The sequence below is a fragment of the Rana temporaria genome, chromosome 3 (genome assembly GCF_905171775.1).
Source record: "Rana temporaria chromosome 3, aRanTem1.1, whole genome shotgun sequence".
NCBI lineage: Eukaryota > Metazoa > Chordata > Amphibia > Anura > Ranidae > Rana > Rana temporaria.
Genome location: NC_053491.1, coordinates 226,884,810 through 226,910,128, shown reverse-complemented (window position 1 = coordinate 226,910,128; position 25,319 = coordinate 226,884,810). Strand labels below are relative to the sequence as shown.

The window sequence follows — 25,319 nt, the reverse complement described above, 5'->3', positions numbered from 1 at the left end:
ACCGAGAGCAGGGAAGGCAGTGACAAGGGGGCAGTGCAAAGCAGGAAGCAGGGTCTGCATATATGAGTGAGAAAATAACTGCCCCAATGTACTTACATAATTACACACAATATTAAAAAAAAAAAAAAAAATTATAAACATTAACACTCACTGATGACATTATTTACATACAGCTACTCTCTTTTAAACATATATTTGAAAGTGATTTAAAATTGAACATAAAAAGTATAACTTTGTAGAAAAGTATAAGGCCTCGTACACACGACTGTTTTCCTCGACAGAATGCATCAAGAAACTTGGTGGGAGAGCTTTTTTGCCGAGGAAAACGGTCGTGTGTATGTTTTTCATCGAGGAAACTGTCGAGGAACTCGATGAGAAAAAAAGAGAACAAGTTCTCATTTTTCCTCGTCGGGAGTTTCAATTTCCTCGTCATGTTCCTCGTCGGGCTGGTTTTCGACGAGAAACACGTTTGTGTGTATGCTAAGAAACCCGCGCATGCTCAGAATAAAGTATGAGACGGGAGCGCACCTTCGGCAAAAGTAGCGTTTGTAATGGAGATAGCACATTTGTCACGCTGTAACAGAATGAAAAGTGCAAATTGTCTCCTACCAAACCTTTACTAAACACGCAGTAATATGAGATTAGCAAAAGCAGCCCCAAGGGTTGTGTCAGTGGAATCGATCTTCCCCTGCCGTCGTATGTGTTGTATGTCACCGCGTTTGAGAACAACGAGATTTTGTCTTGACAGTGTGTACGCAAAGAAAGCTTGTCAAGTTTCTCGACAAGCCTAACAAGGAACTCGTCGAGGAAAACGATGTTTCATTTACGACGAGTTCCTCGGCCGTGTGTACGAGGCCTCATAGTCTGTATTTTGTAATTCAGAAGTATTCTAAGATTTAGTTGACACTTACTAACCCCTTATGGATACAATTATGTCATCTTCATAGGAATGTTGAAGTAGGGTCCCAGTATCATCAACCAATTTGGCCCCATTCACACTTCAGCATATGCCTGTGCAAGTGCCATGTTTGCCTGCACTGGGATGCACAGATATTCCTCGTACCCCTAGTTAGGCAGTCCCATTCAGAAATAGCCATTGCTCCAAGTCTGACAGCTATGCAGCCCTGTGTGGGCAAACACAGCCCTCACACAGGCATACGTTTCAGTACGCCAGTCTGAATGAGGCCTTCATTGAATCTTACATAGCACCATGTTTTAGACAACAAGCCTTTTCATTTAATGAAGTACTATCAATTGAAGCTGTAGTCCCAAAGTCCCATCTTTTTAGAAGCTGTACAGGTTGAGATCCAGAATGTGACAGTTTGCGACAAAATCCATCCGCTGACATCCTACCAAAAATGGAGGTGTGTCTGTTTAACACTGAACAACACAGGTGCACTTAAGCCTCATACACACGATCGAATTTTCAGCAGACAAAGTGTAGGACTTTTGTCGGAAGGGCATTGGCCAGGAACTTGTCTTGCATACAAACGACAAATAATTGTTGGCCAACAAACGCAAAACTATGTGGTTTTCAGTTCTTTAGCCCTACCCTTTGGGAAACTTCTGCTAATGTTGTGCTATGATGAGCATTTCTTCTGAGCATGCGTGTTTGTACTTTGGAGTTTTATCCGACGGACTTGTGTACACACGATCGGAAAATCTGACAACACACAATTGTTGGCAGACAGTTTTAAAGCATGCTATCCCACGTTTGTCCATGGAAAATCTGACAAAAATTCTCTGATGGAGTATACAAGTGGTCAGATTTTCTGACAACAGCCTTTCATCACACAATTCCCATCGGATAACGATCACGTGTACGAGGTTTAACAGTAGCGATGTTCCTGTGCTGCTCACACATGTCATGACTGTTTACTAGCTGGGAGCAGACACAATGTAAGAAGAAGGCTTTCATTTTAACTTACTATTTGTTATGAAAATGCTGTGCCATGTTCTGTGTATAGTTGGAAGCTGGGCCTCATTCTGGCGCCACTGCCAGCTGATAAACAGACAGGACATGTGCAACATCTTAGGCCCCATACTCACGAGCAAACATGTCTGCTGAAACTGGCCCGCAGGCCAGTTTCAGCAGACATGTTTGGTCGTGTGTGGGCGCGAGCGGGCCGAATTCCAGCAAACATTTGCCCGCCGGGCCTTTTCCCAGCAGACAAATATTCCTGGACTTGTTTTAAAACAGTCCGCTGGAATTCTGCCCGCTCGGACATGTACGGTCGTCAGTACAGACCTACCGTACATGTCCAGGCGCCCGCCGTCCCTCGCATGCGTCGAATGACTTCGACGCATGCGTGGAAGCATTTTAAAGGCGGGCCGCCCACGTCGCCGCGTCATTGTCGCGGCGACACCGCGTCATCGACGCGGCGACACCGCGGACACGCCCCGCGTATTGTTTACGCGCGGACTTCTGTACGATGGTGTGTACAACCATCGTACAGAAGCCCTCTGGCAGACATGTATGGTGAAAACGGTCCGACGGACCGCTTTCACCATACATGTTTGGTCGTGAGTACCCGGCCTTAAAGTCCTGATTGTACATGTGATATTTTTCATATAGTACATTTGGGATTTTAAAACATCTCCATGTACAATTTATTAAAATGTTAATGAAAATATATATGAATCCCCCTGTACCAGAATCGCACTGTTTGTGATAAACAGATTTAATGTTGCGTGTTTGGACACGAAGCTAGAAAAGCCACTACTAACAGGTGTCTCTGTCTTTGCAGCCTGAGGAAGAAGGCCAGGAAGCTTTGGAAGAACCTGCTGCTGAACCTCTGCTGGAGCCAGAAGGGGAAAACTACGAGGAAGCCCCTCAGGTGAGACAAATGATCCTAGATATTACTGAAAATCGTAAGATATTAGGATATACTTTATATTTTGTATTGCTATCCATGTTATTGTTAAAAGTAAACTACAGTGGTGAACACATTATAGTGGTGCACTCGCATTAGTGTGACCTTAGGCCTAATACATGCCAAAGGATTCCAGAGACAGATTATGCAACACATGCAACATAATGAAACCTGACCCTGACCACTTATTTACTGTGCAAGAATTTAGGCTGACAATCTGTCTCATCTACAGTGATACACACCTGTGCAAATCTGTTGAAGTTGGCTGCCCAGAACTTCAGATGCTGGGGACACAAATACACACAAAACCTGTTGCTTACACTTTACAAAATGAGAGGTAGCTTTTTTTTTTTTTTTTTGCCACTAATTTGCTTCATAACTTTTCCCCATTGTTAGCTTAATCTGTTGCCATCTGTGTAACACATATGTTCTGTGGCAAAAAGGGTTGGACTTTAAAGTGGTTGTTTGCCCCGCTTGGTCATTTTTACCTACAGATAAGCCTATGATAAGGCTTAACTGTAGGTAAAAAGAATGTCTCCTAAACCCGAATGGTAACCTGAATGCAGCTGCTGGTGTCAGCAGTGCATGCACTTTGCAGGTCTGGCGTATTGTGCCAGAACGGGGGGCTCCTGCGTGCAGGAGTGACGTCATTGCGGCTCCAGCCACACACAACACTGAGGCCAGAAATCCCGGAAGAAACGCAGAGGAAACATGTCAGCTCCCTCAGCGGTGACCGACTATGGTAAGTATTTCATAATGTGCTAGTATGCGATGTATACTAGCACATTATGCCATTGTCTTGCAGGGTTTTTGTTTTGTTTTTCCACGGTTTACTACCGCTTTAATGCCCACACAGCACACATGTATGTCCCTGGGAGAGCACTCCCAGCATAGAGACCAAGTTGTCAAAGACAGCTCTGTCTCCACTGACCGTTCAGAAGGCTAGAGAGATTTTTAGGTACTAGCAGCTCTTAAGTCAAAAAAATTAAAATTAAACCCATATATCTTTTAAAATTGTTGTATTATTTTCTATTTCTTTTTTTTACATTATCTTATATAGTTCTCCAATGTTTTGTTTACAATTATATTTCATTAATAATCTATAAAATATTACCTAGCAATTTAATTAGTTGGAAGTAAATGGCAGCTGAGAATACAAGCACAGTGGGGTTGATTTACTAAAACTAGAGAGTGCAAAATCTGGTGCAGCTCTGCATAGAAACCGCTTCCAGGTTTAAAGTGGAGGTTCACCCAAAAACTCAATTTTTAACATTAGATTGAGGCTCATTTTGGGAAGCAGAATTGGGTGTGTTTTTTTAAATCGAAGCAGTACTTACCGTTTTAGAGAGCGATGTTCTCCGCCGCTTCCGGGTATGGGCTGCTGGACTGGGCGTTCCTATTTGATTGACAGGCTTCCAACAGGCTTCCGACGGTCGCATACAGCGTGTCACGATTTTCCGAAAGTAGCCAAATGTCGGTGCGCAGGCGCCGTATAGAGCCGCACCGACGTTTGGCTTCTTTCGGCTACTCGTGACGCGATGTATGCGACCGCCGGAAGCCTGTCAGAAGCCTGTCAATCGAATAGGAACGCCCAGTCCCGAAGACCATACCCGGAAGCGGCGGAGAAGATCTATCTCTAAAACGGTAAGTACTGCTTCGATTAAAAAAAAAAAAAAAACCTGACTCTGCTTCCCAAAATGAGCCTCAATCTAATGTTAAATTTGTTTTTTCGGGTGAACTCCCACTTTAAGCCGAGGTTCACACGGAGGGCGGGTTTGAAATCACGTTGAATTCACGCGATTTCAAACCAGCAATGCAATCTGACTTTGTGGGCAATTTGACAGACATCTGTGCGGGATCATGTACAGATGTTTATTCAAATTGCCCCCAAAGTCACACGGTGCCTTTGCCGGAAATAGCCTCTGATTTGACATGGGATTTAACATGTCAAAAATCAACCCCAGTGTTTTACAGCTTGTATTAATAAATCTTAAAATTGACAAAGAAATGGTTTTTGTTTAGGGATGTCCCGATACCGATACTAGTATCGTTATCGGGACCGATTCCGAGCATTTTCCAGAGTACTTGTACTCGGGGGAAATGCTCCAATACTTCACCCGATACCTGGGCGATTAGTGCGGCAGGGGAGTTGCAAGTCTTCTCCGTGCTGTCTTCTCTGCCCTCGTGCTCTGTGCTGCCTTTGTCCCCTGTGCTGCCTTCGTCCCTGTGCTCAGTGCAACCTTGTCCCCCATGCTCCGTGCTGCCTTGTCCCCCGTGCTCCGTGCCACCTTGTCCCCCGTGCCGCCTTGTCCCCCGTGCTGCCTTCGCCCCCCGTGCTCCGTGCTGCCTTGTCCCCCGTGCTCCGTGCTGCCTTGTCCCCCGTGCTCCGTGCCGTCTTGTCCCCCGTGTTCCGTGCTGCCTTGTCCCCTGTGCTCCGTGCCGCCTAGTCCCCTGGGCTCCGTGCTGACTTCTTCCCCCGTTCCATCTTCTCCCCCCCTCCGTGCTGCTCTCTCCCCTCAATCTGTCAGGATGGAGAGCGGAGGTAGGAGCCGCTAAACCCGGCTCCTACATTTTCAGAATGGACAGAGTCAGTGATCACTGACTCTGTCCATTCACATAACTGAGCATCGTAACCTGTGTTTACGATGCTTCAGTTTATGAATGGAGGAGCTTCTCTCCATTCATTTTAGCTGAGGCTGCTGAGAAAGGGACTGGAGAATCTGTGTCCTTAGTCCCTTTCTCTGTCTTAAAGGGGCGATGTCAGAGGTCTGTTAAGACCCCTGATATCTCTCCAAGGACCCCCAACAGGGCTGATTAAAAAAAAATTGCAATAAATATTTAAAAAAAATTAATAAAAATAACATAAAATGTAAAAAAAAAAAACAACACACTGACAATCCACCCCCCCCCCCCCAAAAAAAAAGAAAAAAAATCACTGTAAAAAAAAATACTGCCACTGTCACATGTCATTAAAAAAAAGGATCGGTAATCGGTATCGGCGAGTACTTGAAAAAAAGGATCGGTACTTGTACTCGGTCTCAAAAAAGTGGTATCGAGACAACCCTAGTTCTGTTACAAGCCAACATTAATGCTTATTAGTAATAAAATATGGACGGTTGGGACTTTAAATGAGATGCGATTAGCAATATGCGATTAAGTATAAATATATATATATAATGGCAAATGTAAAAATTCTTACCATAAAGACCAGGCTCAAAAATACCAAACCAAAGAAGCACAAAACCAAATTAGTCTGTCTAACTGTATGTAATTAAAACAGAGGTTCAGTTGCAGTCATTTGCAAATGTCTGGGAAGCTGCAGGCCACGTCACGGCACTCTGTGTAACTGCAGTCCTAACTGTGATTTTTAAGGCCTCCAAAGGAGGAACCCAGGTGTGCTAATTAATAGACAGGGAGCAGAAAGCAACATAGAACCGCCCCTATCTATGGTTGGTCTGGCAAATGAGAGCACTGAAAAAACAAAATACAAAAAACAGGGGTGAAACCAAAAACATGCCTACCAAACCAAAATACCACCAAACTGGGTGCGGACCACATCAAACTGGGTCAGCTAGTCACTTGTTGGTGGTAGATCTGTGGAGGCAATGTGTGACACTCCTGGAATCGCATCTCCATCCCTGGTTAAAGCGGTTGTAAACCGCATAAACTTTTTTTTTTTTCCCCCAAACCTGCAATGCAAAAGGCATAATAGGCTAGTATGCACCGCATACTAGCCTATTATGAAATACTTACCTCGGAACGAGGTGTGTACCACTTACCTGGTCCACGCCGAGCAGGATGTCATCTTGCTCCGGCGTGTCTTCCGGGTATCGCCGCTCCAGCGCTGTGATTGGCTGGAGCGGCGATGACGTCACTCCCGCGCGTGCGCGCGGGAGATTTAAAATCGGCAGGGTCCGGCGATGCCGGTCCTTCAGCCGTGGATTCCCCCCTGCGCATGCGCCGCCCGCATTGCGGGGGTAATATCTCCTAAACCGTGCAGGTTTAGGAGATATTATCCTTACCTACAGGTAAGCCATGTTGTAGGCTTACCTGTAGGTAAAAGTCCAAATAGTGGGTTTACAACCACTTTAATGTAAAAAACATTAATGCTTATTAGAACCTAGAACCTACCACAGGTGCCCAGGCCCACCAGGGGGCGTCTCAATCCCAAAAGCACTCACAAATATTCAAAGGAACATGCCTTTGAATATTTAACATGTATATAATATAACATGTACCAACAACCATACATTTTTTGGAAAAGGCAAACATTATTCCTCTTTGAATGACAGCATTTTTCACAAATGTAATGCCGCATACACACCATCACTTTATGTGATGAAAAAAAAACGACATTTTCTGTGAAGTAAAAAACTACGTTTTTGAAACTTCAATTTTCAAAGACGAAGTTGCTTACACACCATCGTTTTTTTCACAATGCTCTAGCAAAGCGAGGTTACGTTCACCACGTTTTTCCATTGAAGCTCGCTTCATAACTCGCTTCTGGGCATGTGCGGGTGTAAAAACGTTGTTTTAAACGTCGTTTTTTGCTACACACGGTCAATTTCTGTGAAGTAAAAAACGACGTTGTGAAAAACGACACATAAAATTGAAGCATGCTTCAATTTTTTTTGTCGTTTTTCACAAGACATAAAACAACGTTTTCCCCCACACACAGGCATTTAAAGTGACGTTTTTAAAAACGTCGTTTTTTTTTCATCACATAAAGTGATGGTGTGTACGCGGCAGAAAGCTTAGTAATAGAGGTAAACCTTACTTCGGTTCTCTTGCCAACTAAGTGGAGCACTGTGGCAGACAGTGGTGTGTGTGCACATGAAACATGCTCAACTGCTTAAAGCGGAGCTCCACCCTAAAGTGGAACTCCCCTTGCCAACTAAGTGGAGCACTGTGGCAGACAGTGGTGTGTGTGCACATGAAACATGCTCAACTGCTTAAAGCAGAGCTCCACTCTAAAGTGGAACTCCCGCTGATCGGAACCCTCCCCCCTCCGGTGTCACATTTGACACTGTTCAGGGGGGAGGGGGGTGCAGATACCTGTCTAAAGACAAAGGGGGGGGTGATGGGGGCTGGGAGCATACAGGTGTGAGGGGGGATAGAGAGTGTACAGCTGTGTGGGTGGATTTGGTGGGACAGCCAGTGGGCAGGCCCTGGGAAATGTTGGTGGTCAAGCTCGAGGGGACCCAGGCCTAAAGCTGTGTTAGGAGCCCCACAACCTCATCCCCACACCCCTTGCATGGTGGTTGTGATGGTCTGTGGGCAGGGGGCTTATCTGAATCTGGAAGCTCCCTTTAACAAAGTGGACCGCCAGATCCCGACCCCCCCCCCTGTGAATTGGTAACAGGGTACCGGGCAAAGGTTGTGGGGATGAGGCCCTTGTCCCCATCAACATGGGGAAATCCTCCCCATGTTGAGGGCATGTGGCCTGGTACTGTTCAGGAGGGGGGGCGCTCTCTCATCCCCTCTATTTTCCTGCGACCTGCCAGGTTGCGTACTCAGATAAGGGTTTGGTATGGATTTTTGGGGGGAACCCCACGCCATTCATTTTTAAATTTGGTGCAGGGTTCCCCTTAATATCCATACCAGACTGGAAAAGCCTGGTAATGGAATTTGGGGGGACCCCCAGGTATTTTTTTTTTTGGTTCAGGGTTCCCCTTAATATTCATACCAGACCCAAAGGGAACCCATGCCCAATGACTTTTATCTGTATTGCTGGGACCCGACAATTCATTATAGCCGTGAGTAGTTTTTTTCCTTTAGAAATGTAATTTTGTGCAGAAACACAGGAAACATGCACTACTTTACAGGCATACTATAGACACCCACGGGTACGAAATTTAATTTATTTATTGTTTCACTTTAAGCATTATTAAAATCACTGCTCCTAAAAAAAACTGCAGTTTTTAAAACTTGTTTTGCATTGATACATGTCCCCAAACACTTTTTATGACAATAACTTTCATATTAGCCTTTCAAATTAGCACTTTTGATTTTTCATGTTCGTGTCCCATAGACATCACAATTTCAACCTCAGCAAGTCAGAGGCAGCCTTGTATTTATTCATAAATTACAAAGCTTCCTGTGACTGGCGCTCATTCTGACTCAATTTTTTCATCCGCCGGCTCAGCGGAGCGATCCCCGCTGAGCAAGCGGAGGTTCACGGGGCGGATCATTACTGATCCGCCCCGTGTGAAAGGGCCCTATAGTATCTACAAATGGATTTTTATTGACATTGCCTTCAGTTGTAGGAAGATGCTTACAAACAATATTCACAGGATATCTATGGCTCAGGTAACCAAAGTCATTGCCACAAAAAAAAGAAAATCTATAGTTACATATTGAGTCAGGCAGTATTATGCATTTTTAGGTAAATTATTATATGCAGCATTAATAAGACCAAGTAATTTAATCATAAGTGGAACATTTGACCTGAGCTGTGGCGACTGTTTTAGTATGATTAAATGAGTTCAATAATTAATCACTTCCAGGTGCAGAAACTTATGTCTGCCAATAAGCCCAATAGAAAAGCTGAAATTAATAATGCAGTGTCAGTGCAATTTGCAAGTATAATCCGCTATAATGGCTGTTGTTGTAGACATAACCTTTCAGCGCTCTAGGCTATATTTACCATTGCATGACAGTGTTAGTTGAAATGAAGTTACTTTTTAAAGAGAAAAAAACAAACTAACTGCAGCTTTCTTTGGTGTCATTGCAGATGGATATTTTTAGATGCATTTGTCCCTCTGCTTAGCTGTAGCAACTCAACCTTCAAATGATTGAATCTCTCCTGTCAGGCCACGTACACACGGCCGAGGAACTCGACGTGCCAAACACATCGAGTTCCTCGGCGAGTTCAGCCCTGAAGCCGCCGAGGAGCTCGGCGGGCCGAGTTCTCCCATAGAACAACGAGAAAATAGAGAACATGTTCTCTATTTTCTCGACGAGTTCCTCGGCGGCTCCATCGAGCCGAAAGTGTACACACGACAGAGTTTCTCGGCAGAATCCGGCTCTGACCGAGTTTCTCGCTGAATTCTGCCGAGAAACTCTGTCGTGTGTACGAGGCCTCACACAAGCAAGGGGCAAAACAATTCCCTTGCACTCCATGCATTTTTTTTTTTAAATTGCAGTTCCTTACATCCAAAGAGGCTTAACACATTGGGCTAGATTCAGGTAGGGGCGCGCATAGTTACGGCGGTGCAGCGTATCGTATTTACGCTACGCCGCCGTAAGTTAGAGAGGCAAGTGCTGTATTCACAAAGCACTTGCCTTCTAAGTTACGGCGGCGTAGCGTAAATGGGGCCGGCATAAGCGCGCGTAATTCAAATGTGGATGAGGGGACGTGTTTTAGGTTAATTCTTGGTGACCCGACGTGATTGACGTTTTTCCCGAACGGCGCATGCGCCGTCCGTGGAATTTCCCAGTGTGCATTGCTCCAAAGTACGCCGCAAGGACGTCATTGGTTTCGACGTGAACGTAAATTACGTCCAGCCCTATTCGCGAACGACTTCCGCAAACAACGTAAAAAATTTTGTCGCGGGAACGACGGCCATACTTAACATTGCGTGCGCCTCCTAATAGCAGGAGTAACTTACGCCGAAAAAGCCTAACGTAAACGACGCAAAAAAATAGCGCCGGGCGTACGTAAATGTGTGAATCGGCGTATCTAGGTCATTTGCATATTCTACGCCGAAAACGCCACCTAGCGGCCAGCGTAAATATGCACCCTAAGATACGACGGTGTAAGAGACTTACGCCAGTCGCATCTTAGGCTAATGTCGGCGTATCAGAATACAGAAAGAAGATACGCCGGTGCAGAATCTAGCCCAATGATGCTTTGGAAAGCAGGGAGTTGTACTGCTATATTAGTCTGCTTTAGGACCAGCATGCTCCAATAATCACAAAGCATTTTTTTTTCTGCTGAGTAAGAAAGTGTGTGCAGAAATAGAAATAATGGTTACTGTATAAATCTGTGATTTTTTTATTTATTTTTTAAACAAAAAAAATATAAAAAAAAAAAATACTATATACAGTATACACACATGAACTTTAATGGCATCCCAGTCTTAATCCAAAGGGTAGAAATATTGGGGGTTATTTGCGAAAAAGGAAAATTCACTTTGCACTGCAAGTGCACTTGAATGTGCAGTCACTGTAGATCCAAGGGGGCAGTGGCGGCTGGTGCTTAAAATTGTTGGGGAGGTGCAAACAAACGAAAAAAAAAAAAACAATTGCAGCCTCACTGTGCCCATCAAACACAGCTACTGTGCCCATCAAACGCAGCCACTGTGGCCATCAATTGTCACCACTGTGCCATGCCATCAAACGCAGCCACTGTGCAATCAATTGTCACCACTGTGTACATTGTCACCACTGTGCCATCAATCGTCACCACTGTGCCCATCAATCGTTACCACTGTGCCATCAATTGTTACCACTGTGCCATCAATTGTTACCACTGTGCCATCAATTGTCACCATTGAGCCCAGCAATTGTCACCACTATGCCATGCCATCAAACGCAGCCACTGTACCATCAGTTGTCACCACTGTGCCATCAATTGTCACCACAGTGCCCATCAATTGTCACCACTGTGCCCATCAATTGTCACCACTGTGCCATGCCAAACGCAGCCACTGTGCCATCAATTGTTACCACTGTGCCCATCAATTGTTACCACTGTGCCCAGCAATTGTAGCCACTGTGACCAGCAATTGTCGCCACTGTGCCCTGAAAAATGCCCCCCCCCCCCCCCCGGCACTTACCTTTCTGGGGTCAGCCGTGCTTCTAACGTCCCTCGATGTCTTCTCCCGCCCTCGATGACGCTTCAGCCAATCAGTTTACCGGTAACCAGAACCGGTGAACCTGATTGGCTGAGACGCCTGTCACTCTTATCCAGGGAACGCCTCCCCCGTGCATCCCGAGGATAAGCATCTGGAAGCCGTTTACAGCCTGAGGGCTGTATTTGGAAAGCCTATGAGAGCCGCTGGCTCTGATAGGCACTTCCACAGCCGCTGTTATTCAGATGGCCGGCGCTCGCCAGGGGGCCGGCCATCTGAATATTTGGCGACAATACATAGATTCATGCAATGCAATGCATGAATCTATGTATATTGTGTCAGTGGCGTGTGCGGGAGCCAGAGGTGGCCGTGCTTCGGCGCCCTCTATACACGCACCGCCACTGCAAGGGGGACATGCAAGGAAAAAAAAAAACACAATTTTAGCTTGCACATGATTGGAGGATAAAATCAGCAGAGCTTCCCCTCATTTCAGATCTACCCCTCAGATTTACAGCGACTACACTTCCAAGTGCCGTGCAAAGTGGATTTGCCTTTCGTACATAACCCCCATTGAGTTGGCCCACCCTTTGTAGCTATAATAGCTTAAACTCTTCTAGGAAGGCTGTCCACAAGGTTTAGGAATGTGTCTATGGGAATGTTTGACCATTCTTCCAGAAGCATATTTGTGAGGCCAGGCACTGATGTTGGACGAGAAGTCCTGGTTCCCAGTCTCCGCTCTAATTCATCCCAAAGGTTTTCTATCAGGTTTAGGTCAGGACTCTGTACAGGCCAGTCAAGTTTCTCCACCCCAAACTCGCTCATCCATGTCTTTATGGACCTTGCTTTGTGCACTGGTCCAAATCATTTGGTGGAGAGAGGATTATGGTGTGGGGTTGTTTTTCAGGGGTAGGGCTTGACTCCTTAGTTCCATTAAAGGGAACTCTGATGCCCTGTACACACGATCGTTTCATCCGATGAAAACGGTCTGATGGATTTTTTCATCAGATATCCCATGAAGCTGACTTTCATCAGTCTTGCCTACACACCATTGTTTAAAAAAACGATCGTTTCAGGACGCAGTGACGTAAAACACAAGACGTGCTGAGAAAAATGAAGTTCAATGCTTCCAAGCATGCGTCGACTTGATTCTGAGCATGCGTGGATTTTTAACCGATGGACGTGCCCACAGACGATCGATTTTTTCTATCGGTTTTTTAACCATCAGATAATTTTAAAACAAGTTCCTAGTTTATTCACCGATGGATAAAAAAACAATGGGGCCCACACACGATCGTTTTGTCTGATGAAAACGGTCCATCAGACCGTTTTCATCAGACGAATCGATCGTGTGTATGCATACCAAGACATTTTGGACAATTTCATGCTCCTACTTTGTGGGAACGGTTTAGGGAATGACCACGTCCTGTTCCAACATGAATAAAGCCTCCATCATATCCCCAGGGCCGGATTTCCCACAAGGCCACCGAGGCCAGGCCTCGGGGTGGCAGTGGGTGAAGGGGCGGCGCTTTTTACTCTCTTTGTGTTCCCTGTCTGCTCGACAATTTTTTGCTTGCAGAGTGGGCGTTTCCTTTCACGGGAAGCATTGCGGTTGTCTTGGAAACATACGGCCCCACCCCCTGTCACTCTCGCGGGAAGGATCCCAGTAATAATCTGGCCCTGGACGGGTGTGGGCAGGGTATCAGGAAGGGGTGGGACCGTTTGGCAGTGCGGGATGCGCAATGCCGGCTGGCTGGGATGAAGATGACAGCAGCCGGGGGGGGGGGGGGCGTATATGAGCTGCCGGGTGAGTGTGTGTCCAGCCTGTCATCGGTGATAGCGGAGATCGTACCGTGTGTGTGCTGCCTGCTAGAGATCTGCCTATATACAGCCCCACATATCATCCTACACATCGCTCCGTATAGACTTTCTCATGTCCTCTATAGAGGACTGCATACACCGACCTGTACAGTGTTCCGATCATCCCCCATGCAGCTCTGTGACATCTATACATTCTATATGTGACAGAACTATATAATACCTCCGATCATCCCACTATCCCCCTATATACATTCCTGTATCATCCCATACATTGTATGTTCTATACAGGACATCACAGAATACTTTCTATCATCTCCTATAGAGTACTGGATGTTATACTTCCCACTATCCTCTATATATATTTCTGTGTCATCCTATACATTCTATTTTCTATCACCCCCCATGGAGTACATTACTACTATACTAGAAAAATACTTTTTGATTTCACCTGTACAATGTTGTACAATACTGAACATTACTCTATAATAATACTGACCATGATCTTTGATTGTTCCATATGTGAAGGGGACCCAGGGGGGCGGTGAAGGACCCGGCCTTGGGGCGGCAAAGGGAGTAAATCCGGGCCTGCATATCCCGCCCTCACTGAAAACTGAGCATGTGCAGAGCTACCAACACTGGTCTGCAAGATCCCTAGCTGAATAGGGAACATGGACAGAAGGGGGAGATAGAGAACAGCAGGATCAACCAGGTTTTTTGCAGAATACAGAAAACAAATCTCATAGTGACTAACTGAGTATGAACAGCATGTAATACACCATTTACTGTTAGCGTTTTATGATGTGGTTTTAATGACACTTTAAGGTCCCATTTGCAGTTTGTCATCAAATTGCGTTGTGGCAATGAGCACGTTACCAAAATGCATGGTAACCCATGGTCATTCCATTAATTTGAAAGTACTGTGTAGAGAGGGCCCCAAGGCTGCTTTCACACTGCTCGTTTCAGCAACGCTTTTCCGTCATTTTAGCAAAGCTTTTCAGCCGCTAGTGGGGAGCTTTTAACTTATATATTGGTAAGGGTGTTTGGGTTGGAGCGTTATGTGACGACCCTCACCTTGCAGCCATTACAACTCACTCCTTTGAGCCTTGTTCATAAAGCGGAACTTCACCCAAAAGGGGATTGTTCTGCTGTTCCGCCTCCTTACCCCATCTTCTGTTATATTTGGCACATATTTTTTGGGGAGAGGCAGCGGGTATCTGGCTTTGCCATTTTGCATTGTGGGAACATGACCTATTCACTTACATGGGAGAGTTTGTATTTCTTCTCAATGGATCTATGCTTACTTCCCATTTTATCTCAAAGTAGTAGAGATTGTAATATACTATCATCTATCTGAGGATTGCAAAATCTCTAGAGGTACTGATTGCCATTCACTAAAGCATTTAGGTGTTCAAACGCATTTTTCCCAAATATTGCACGTGAGCTAAAAGTTTAAAATTACTATCCCTATATGCGGTATTCATCTCAAAAAGCAAAAAATGGCACCTCTGCCCCTCCTGTCCTTAACAACTATGACTCATCTGCGAACAGCAGAATGTAAACCAAAGAAGTGTGGGCATTAAAATGTTTTTTCTAAAAACAGCATGGAAGTCGTCCCCCCTCTCAATCCCTACAGGGAACCCCACGCCAAATAAAAAAAAAATGGCATAGCTTCCGCCTGAAATCCATACCAGACCCTTGTCTGATTATGCAGCCCAGCAGGCCAGGAAAGGGAGGGCCCCCACCTGAAGCATACCAGGTCACATGTCCTCACAATAACCTTGTCCTCATGTTGATGAGGACAAGAGCCTTTTCCCCACAACCCTGGCCCGGTGGCTGTGGGGTTGCGAGGGGTAATTTATCGGAGCCAAAAGCCCCCTTTGACAGGGGGTCCCCAGGTCCCGCCCTCTATGTGAATGAGTAAGGGTACATACCCCTATTCATTCACTTGCACATTTTTTTTGGTGAAGAAAAACACTCTTCTTACTTCACTATCATAAATCTTCTATCATATTTCACTTTTGTCCTTATCTCTCTGGTCATCTAATACATTCTTCCTCTGGTGAGGCAGGAACCCCATTCAAGATGAAGATAAAGCACCCCCAAACAAAAATAAACTAAAAGTAAACTAAATAACATTTCACCAGCATCATCTGGGGTAACATAATAATGTGCTCAGTGTAAAGTGCTCAAATCAAAATCAAACTGGCCATTTGAGATATGATAGGAGATTTATGATGGTGAAATGAGACGAGGTCTGGGTAGTAAGCACAGATCCATTGAGAAGAAATTTGAGCATAGAGATTTATGAGACACTTTCATCTGTATTAATCAGATAATTAAGGATCAGAAATCAAAGAAATATGTGGAGTGATGTCCCTAGTAGCCAGACATTTTTAAAGTGATCTAATGAGGCAATATAGTTTAAAAATATGTTCTCAGATTAGTTTAAAGGGAAAATATAGTGCTCTTCAGAGAAAGTAATGAGGAGATATGGGATCTATGAGGCGTGTGGGGGGCCTCCTCGCCCTGCACATGTGGGGGTACCTCTTCTTTAGTGTGTGAGGCCCTGCTCACACATTGGCATATTCTAATATACAGAGTCCCTCTAAAAAACGTGCTGTCCCAAGTTACTACACACCTTGCTGTTAAATGCTGTACTTAGAAGGGACACAGCTAAGCCTATGCCCTCTCCATCAGTCCAGTGTATCTCTGCCACCTCACTCTCAGTGACAGAATAGGGTCCCTGCCACACACTAGTGCAGACCTCATTAACTCCTTCTGCTCTCCTGTACCATGTGGCTAGGTACTGCATATGGGTTCTCCGTACTGCAGGTTCTGTCCCAGTCACTATGGGGGAACCCACCACTAGGGAGGGGGCAAGAGTACCGACCCTTTGTTACCAGAGGACCTGGTGCCTAAGCCAGGTACCGCGCTTTATTGACCGACTGCAGTTCACTTCTCACCAGTTTTTGGTTACCTGTGGCAACTATTCTCTTCCTCCATCTCTCGAGCTAACTCTTCGTAGTGGCCTTGCTTTCAGTGTGCTATATGGGCCCTGTTTTAATATGCCATGTATCACCATGCACCCTTTTAATGACTTCAGACCAGGCTTGCAACAGTATAAAATGCAACACAGTCCTTCTGGCTAACTACGCTGTGGCTGCTCAGGCATACCTATAGAGGTGTGAGTCAGTAATTGGCAGAAATCCTGATCCTCGTGAATCCCCGAAGGGTGGCAGACGAAGGTTGCTTCAGGCTACTGCACATGCGGGTGGTCCCATCAGAAAGCCCCCTCTCTTCTCCCCCACTTCTCTCTCTTCTTTCTCTCTCTACCTTGAGCCTGGCCTTCTCTCTATTAATCTATAGACCGGAAAGGAAGGCAGGACCCAATAAGCCCAGTAAACTGGCAACTAAGAGCCTAACTCTTCCCTAACCTGGGCAGTCAAATCTTGCTTGCTTTCAACATTCCTTGGTAGGCACCTGCCTACAGGCTTTCTACGTAGACAGATCACTCAATATCATTCATGTATAGGTATTCTCTCTTGTTTGACCCCTTATGCCTCGTACACACGGGCAAACATGTACGATGAAAACGGTCCGCCGGACAATCCGCGAGGACAGACAGAGCGGTGACGTGTTCGCGCCGTCGCCGCGACGATGACGCGGTGACGTGCGCGACGCTGAAAGGTCAATGCTTCCACGCATGCGTCGAAGTCATTCGACGCATGCGAGGGATGGCGGCCGCTCGGACATGTACGGTAAGTCTGTACAGACGACCGAACATGTCCGACAGACAGGATTCCAGCGGGCATGTTTCTAAGCAAGTTTAGAAACATTTGCTTGCTCGAAAACGGTCTGGCGGGCAAATGTACGCTGGAATCCTGTCCGATCGGCCGTACACACAACCGAACATGTCTGCTGAAACTGGTCCGCGGACCAGTTTCAGCAGACATGTTCGGTCGTGTGTACGGGGCCTTAGGGAAATCTAGGGCATGAATTTCACAACAAATATTTTTGAATCCTGGAATGAGATTCTTATGTGTCAAAAGTTATTAAAGCTCCTCTCAAAATAGAAAGGGATGTGAAAAACACTACACCACTACATGCAAATGTTGAAAATATAAGAAACATTACTCTGCATAGACATGAATATAAGGGATGGATGTCATACCTGTTATGCAACAAATACATGTGAAATACTGGATTCAAGGTAAAAGAAATGTTTGTAACGTATAACAAAATCTTCTATAAAAATAAAAAAACATGGGAGAGTTTGACAGGCAGCGTCACCTGCCAAACTCTGCGTGTAGCATAAAACTGCCATTAAGCATGGCAGCCATGGCAATGTGTACATCCCCGAGCACCACCATGTAGGGGCAGTTAAAAACGCAAATCACTGCTTGTTTTTACTACCCCCTGGCCATCTGTATTGAAAAAACACATTACACATTTCTATTAGACAGCATAGCTAGTTTGATGACCTCACTTTTTCTTACTACAGGTAAGCAATACTGCCTGTGACTCAACGGTCAAGGCACAGCACACATATGCGTTATGACTGGGCTCAATCCCTTCTCTATTTCCGTCAAAATATTCCTTGCCAGCTCATTTACAACAGCACACCTGAATGGCTCTTAGTACTGCCCTTCCCTCTCCCAGTCTGAGTGTTACTGTACAGGGAATGACAGGAGGCTGATACTAAGCCACAACTAGGCACATTTAATAGTATTTCTGGAAGTGCAGTCAATCAAGAAAGAGCTTGATGACAGTATCAGAACCTTCTGATTGGCTGCAGTTCCAGAATTTACAAATGGTTACCAGTTACAATGGCAGGGTGCAGTCAATAAACAACTGACTGGTGCTGATTAACTCATATTGGTTCTCTCGCCCTGCACAGCTGTGCAGCATAGCAATGCTGCACAGCGGTGCACGGCGGTGGACAGGACAGTGGATTGGACAGGGTTCGGCTCTGTGGGATATAAATCAAAATTGAGGGCAGTTCCCTGTATGTTTTAGTTTTGTCAAAATAGCTTAATTGTCACAGTTATGAAGTAGAAAATATAGCATAAAGTACCATTGCTTACACTTTTTTCAGCGTTTTCTTCATTATCCAGCTTTCAGCAGCAATGTATATAAAATAAACACTTATTTCATTACGAACTTCTCCCCCTGGTGGTTACTTATCAAACTGACACACTGAAGTTTGGAATATTAGCAGTTCTTAAATGCTGAGGTCCCTGTTTAATATGTTTAAAGCAAAAATATTACAATTATAAAAAATGTTGATCTTTCACTGTGTGAATTACTGTGTGTATATATATATATATATATATATATATATATATATATATATATATATATATTGTAAGGGGTTAGCTCGGTAGCGGGGGGTGTGACCTCCTGAGTGGGTTCACTACACACTGAATTATACAGAGAGGCAGCCGTGGGTGGTTGAAAAACAAGGGTTATGGTTTATTCTTCCATATTGCTGGAAACAATTGCAAGCGTCCCAACAGCATAAACAGAATAAAACATAAAATAAACCCTGGCCACTTGGGCCATCTACCTTCACAACACAGGAACCTACCTATGGAGTCTGGCACAGCCTACTGCTGGGCAGACACTGCTGGTCTTCCAGCAGAAAACAATAGTCTTTTTGATTTTCTTATCACACAGCAAAAATATCAACAACCACTTCACCTTCAGAAGTCTTCCTCAGCTCACTGCTCTCCTTAACTCAACAAGCCTCAGGATGCAGCATTCAGTAGTAATCCTCTGGACAACTTATAGAGGCCTTAATTTCCATTCTGAACAGCTGAAGCTATCCAACGTCCTTAAACCTTTCTGGCTACCTCTGCAGCCAACACCTGATAGTAATTGGTGAATTTTCTAAACAAGGCAGAAATGTATCTCCCATCTGTGACAACACCCCCAGATTTACCTGACTTCCTGTCACATACCCCCCCCCCCCCTCTTGTTTCAACCCTAGGGTTGGGACACAGGTTGCCAGGCACGCATGTACTCGGGACAAACCATCTGCATTCCCCATTTTAACACCGGGGCGATGCGTTATCACAAAACTAAATTCCTGAAGGGCCAGGAACCACCTATTTATTCTCATATTGGTCTCCTTGTTTTGTGCCAACCACTTCAATGGGACATGATCCGTCACCAGTTCAAACTGTCTACCCACGAGGTAGTACCGGAGAGGATCCAAAGCCCATTTCACTGCCAAACACTCTTTCTCAATGGTGGCATAATTCTCCTCATGGGCCTTCAACTTTCGGCTGAGGTAAAGAACAGGGTGTTCATCCCCCTTGATAATCTGGGACAGTACAGCTCCTAACCCCACATTTGACGCATCTGTCTGAACCACAAAGTCCCTTGAAAAATCAGGCGAATTTTAAACTGGCTGACTACATAAGGCCTGTTTTAAAGCCTGAAAAGCTGTTTCTGCTTCGGGAGTCCATTTGGTCATGACAGACTCCTTCCCTTTGGTCAAATTGGTCAGGTCAGGGGAGCAGCCTGTGAGGCAAAATGGGGGATAAAACGGCGATAATAACCCGCGATCCCCAAAAATGCACGAACCTGTTTCTTATTGGCGGGACGTGGCCAATCCTGAATAGCCTCAACTTTGTTTATCTGGGGCTTGATTAGACCTCTTCCAATGGTATACCCCAGATACTTCGCCTCTTCTAACCCAAGGGTACATTTTTTTGGATTGGCTGTAAACCCGGCTTCCCAGATGGAATCCAACACAGCCTGAACTTTTGGTAAGTGTGAGTCCCAATCCTCACTGTGGATGACCACATCATCGAGGTATGCAGCAGCATAGGCTCGATGAGGCCGAAAGGTCTTATCCATGGTGCGTTGAAACGTGGCGGGAGCATTCTGTAACCCAAAAGGCATCCTCCGATATTGGAAAGATCCTTCTGGAGTTACAAATGCTGTTTTTTCCCTGACCGACTCCGAGAGAGGAATTTGCCAATAACCCTTGGTCAGGTCTAACGTCGTCATGTATCGGGCAGTGCCTAGGCGATCTATCAGTTCATCTATGCGGGGCATAGGATAGGTGTCAAACTTAGTGATTTTATTCAGGAGGCGAAAATCATTACAAAACCGCCAACTTCCATCTGGTTTGGGTACTAAGACAATGGGACTGGACCAATAACTATTTGACTCTTCTATCACCCTTAGCTCAAGCATTTTTTTTACTTCTTGGCGAATTGCCTCTCGCCGGGCTTCTGGAATTCGATAAGGCTTCAACTTGACCTTATCCCCTGGTGTGGTGATAATGTCATGTTCAACTCCGGAGACCCAACCTGGCAGGTCTGAAAACTTCCCCCTATTTCGGAGCACAAACTCTTTAGCCTCCTGTTGCTGAGTTTTAGACAGAGTCTCCGCTATCCCAACTTCAGGGACAGCCAGGTTAAACAGAGCAGAAGATCGGGTAGTCTTAGCGACCAAGGACTCTCTATCCTTCCATGGTTTCAACAAGTTCACGTGATAGAGTTACTCAGGTTTTCGTCTTCCCGGTTTTCTCCAACACTTCATAGGGACCCTGCCATTTACCTAGGAATTTACTTTCAACCATGGGGACCAGCACCAACACCCTATCACCAGGTGCAAAGGAACGGACCTGGGCCCCACGATTGTAAATCCTTTGTTGAGCCAACTGGGCTTGGGCTAAATGTACCCTCACAATCGGCATCACTTGGGCAATTCTATCTTGCATTTGTGCCACATGTTCAATCACACTTCGATGAGGGGAACTATCACTCTCCCATATTTCCCTGGCAATGTCCAGTAGGCCCTGGGGGTGCCTCCCATACAGTAACTCAAACGGAGAGAACCCTGTGGACGATTGGGGAACCTCTCTTATGGCAAACATCAGATAAGGGAGCAGATAATCCCAATTTTTTCCGTCTTTATCCACCACCTTCCTCAACATTTGTTTTAAGGTTTTATTAAACCTTTCCACTAACCCATCTGTTTGAGGGTGATATACTGATGTACGTAATTGGGTCACTTTCAGGAGTTTACAAAGTTCTCTAGTCACCCTAGACATAAACGGGGTGCCCTGGTCAGTTAGGACTTCCTTAGGGAGACCCACACGGCTGAAAATCTGAAATAACTCTTTAGCAATGGTTTTAGCAAAGGTGTTTCTGAGAGGAATCGCTTCTGGGTAACGGGTGGCATAGTCCATTATTACCAAGATGTGCTGGTGCCCTCTAGTGGACTTCAGTAAGGGGCCAACCAAGTCCATGGCGATCCTCTCAAAAGGGACCTCAATAATGGGCAGGGGTACCAACGGACTGCGGAAATGTGGCATGGGTGCAGTAATCTGACACACTGGACAGGAAGAGCAATACACTTCCACTTCCTTAGTGATCCCAGGCCAATAAAACCTCTGGGTGATTCTCTCCCGGGTTTTTTCTAATCCCAAATGTCCCCCAAGAATGTGCCCATGGGCCAGTTCCAACACCATCCTGCGGTGCGGTTTAGGCAGTACCAGTTGCTCAATGGTGTCCTCTATCCTCTGTGACACTTGATATAACAGGTCCCTTTCAATAATGAAGTAAGGGAGGGCAACCCTCTCGTCAGGGTTAATTAACTCCCCATCTATCTTCACTACATTCTCCCAGGCTCTTAGCAATGTTGGGTCCCTCAATTGCTCAGTGATAACATTTTCTCTGTGCACCTCGAGGTCATCAAACCCTATCGGCCGCTGTTCCTCTTCTGAGGTAACCGGTTCCTCCCTAGGGACAGGTGTTTTCCCTGCTAAGACTGAGAACGGAAACTCAGGAGAATCCTCACAGTTAGAGGATTCTGGAGTAGATGGTTCAGGCTCAGAAGAACCACTTACTGGGGAACCTGGGCAATCCCAGAGTTCCCAGAACTTTGGGAAATCTCTTCCCACAATGGCATCATGTGGCAGTCGGGGAACTAGACCCACTTGGTGACACAAGTTACAGAGGGAGGTTTCAAAGGAAACCGTAGTCACCGCATATTCTCGAGTGTCCCCATGTACACAAACTACAGCCATTTTCCTAGGATGTAAGGTTTTTCCCACCACTAGATCACTTTTCACTAAGGTGACCAGGCTACCTGAATCCAACAATACCACAATATCTTTACCATCTAAGCACATTCTACATACAGGTTTCTCATTCCCCTTTACTGCAGTGCATGTGGTTGCAAAAAGGGACTGTCGTCTCTCTGTCAGAAAGTCACACTGCATGGGTTCATCAACCGCTGGGCAAACCGCTGCTACATGTCCCTCTTCCCGGCAACGGTAACAAATCAACCTTCTGGTCCTCTCTTGTGGGATGGGTCTTCCAGGCCGCTCTCGCCAACCACTAGCAGTGATCCCGATAATACCTCTAGTTGTTCTTTGGTCCCTCTCTCCACCACCATCCCTTGATGCAGTCTTACCTATAGGTGGGGAGGGTCTGGTCTTGGGGTGGAAAGTCTGTGCGTCTCTGGGGAAAGGGGACAAATTTTCTGTTGTTAGGTACCTTTCGACCAGGCCTACTAGTTTGTCTGCGGTTTCCGGACCGCCATGGCTCACCCATTTCTGCAGGGTGTTAGGAAGAGACCTAAGACGTTTTTCCATGACTACTCGCTCCAAAATTCTTGGTCCGGACAGAGTTTCTGGCTGCAGCCATTTCCTGGCCAAATGGATGAGGTCATACATCTGCGATCGAGGCTGCTTCTTCAGCTGATAACTCCAATTGTGGACCCGCTGAGCACGGACAGCCAGGGTTACACCAAAACGTGCCAATATTTCCTCTTTTAACCAATCATAGTTCTTTGCATCTGCAAGCTCCAAATCAAAATATGCCTTTTGGGCTTCTCTAGATAATAGGGGGGCCACTAGTCCAGCCCACTGTTCTTTAGGCCAACTCTCTTTTTCCGCTGTTCTCTCAAACGTGGTCAGAAACATCTCAGGGTCATCATCTGCAGTCATCTTTGGCAATAAGTGGCCGATAAGTCGGTATGTTACTGGCCTGACTCCTAACCTCGGCCTGCTGTCTCTGAAGCTGTTTCACGATGGCCTCCATTTGGGTGGTTGAAAAACAAGGGTTATGGTTTATTCTTCCATATTGCTGGAAACAAGTGCAAGCATCCAAACAGCATAAACAAAATAAAACATAAAATAAACCCTGGCCACTTGGGCCGTCTACCTTCACAACACAGGAACCTACCTATGGAGTCTGGCACAGCCTACTGCTGGGCAGACACTGCTGGTCTTCCAGCAGAAAACAATAGTCTTTTTGATTTTCTTATCACACAGCAAAAATATCAACAACCATTTCACCTTCAGAAGTCTTCCTCAGCTCACTGCTCTCCTTAACTCAACAAGCCTCAGCATTCAGTAGTAATCCTCTGGACAACTTATAGAGGCCTTAATTTCCATTCTGAACAGCTGAAGCTATCCAACGTCCTTAAACCTTTCTGGCTACCTCTGCAGCCGACACCTGATAGTAATTGGTGAATTTTCTAAACAAGGCAGAAATGTATCTCCCGTCTGTGACAACACCCCCAGATTTACCTGACTTCCTGTCACAATATATATATATATATATATATATATATATATATATATATATATATATATATATATATACAGTATATATACACACACAGATTAATATAAACCTATTTATACCTTTCTCTTCCATTTTTAATTGTTCTGCAGTTTATTTCACTCCCTTGTTCAAAGGCAAGTTATGTGTATATATTACCATGAGCATTTACCTAAGTTGTATTCTATGTTCCAAAAGGGCCCCTTAATGTTCATCCACACAAAAAATGCCCATCACCCCCAATGTTCCACAATGGGTAAACCAATAAACACTGCACTGTGTTACAGCGCCCTAGGAATAAAATGGCTCATGTGCATTTTTTGGTATGTGGATGTGTGCTGAAGACCCATATACAGTATCTCACAAAAGTGAGTCCACCCCACACATTTTTGTAAATATTTTATTATATCTTTTAATGTAGCAACACTGAAGAAATTACACTTTTCTACAATGTAAAATAGTGAGTGTACAGCTTGTATAGCAGTGTAGATTTTCTGTCCCCTCAAAATAACTCAACACACAACCATTAATGTCTAAACTGCTGGCAACAAAAGTGAGTATACCCCTAAGTGAAAATGTCCAAATTGGGCCCAAAGTGTCAATATTTTGTGTGGCCATCATTATTTTCCAGCACTGCCTTAACCCTCTTGGGCATGGAGTTCACCAGAGCTTCACCGGTTGCCACTGGAGTCCTCTTCCACTCCTACCAGAATGTAAAAAAAAAATGGCATGGGGTCCCCCCCAAGATCCATGCAGAGCTTTTTTATTTTTTCTATTTTTGGGGTCCGTTGGGCGGCACGATTGAAGATGGGTGTACATGTACATGTTTTAGAAGGTGGGGGGGGGGAGGGTTGCTCGTCCCCTCCCTTTCCTGGCCTGCCAGGCTGCATGCTCAGATAAGGGTCTGGTATGGATTTTGGGGGGGACCCTACGCCATTTTTGTAAAGTTTTGCTGTGGATTTCCCTTTAAAATCTATACCAGACCCAAAGGGCCTGGTATGGATTTTGGGGGGACCCAACACCATTTATTTTCTTAATTCTGTCAATGGGTTCCCCTTAACCACTTCAATACACTAAGAGCCATAATTGGCCAAGTTTGCGCAAACGTTCGGTCCGTTCAAAAGTTCTGGTGCGAACCGAACGGGGGGGGGGGTTTGGCTCATCCCTACTCTGCCTAATTTACATTCATTTATTATATATAGGGCCACCGTGTATGCAGCAGCCTTATATAGTTCGGAGCATGG

General features: G+C 45.3%; 1 protein-coding gene across 2 annotated transcripts in view; it reads left to right on the top strand.

Annotated features, from left to right (window-relative positions):
- Positions 1 to 25,319, top strand: part of SNCB (synuclein beta) — a 115,643-nt gene that overhangs the window by 82,907 nt on the left and 7,417 nt on the right. For both annotated transcript variants that reach the window (XM_040344396.1, XM_040344395.1), the window contains one exon: positions 2,748 to 2,837. In XM_040344396.1, coding sequence (XP_040200330.1) covers positions 2,748 to 2,837 — 90 coding nt within the window. The remainder of the gene's footprint in view (positions 1 to 2,747; positions 2,838 to 25,319) is intronic.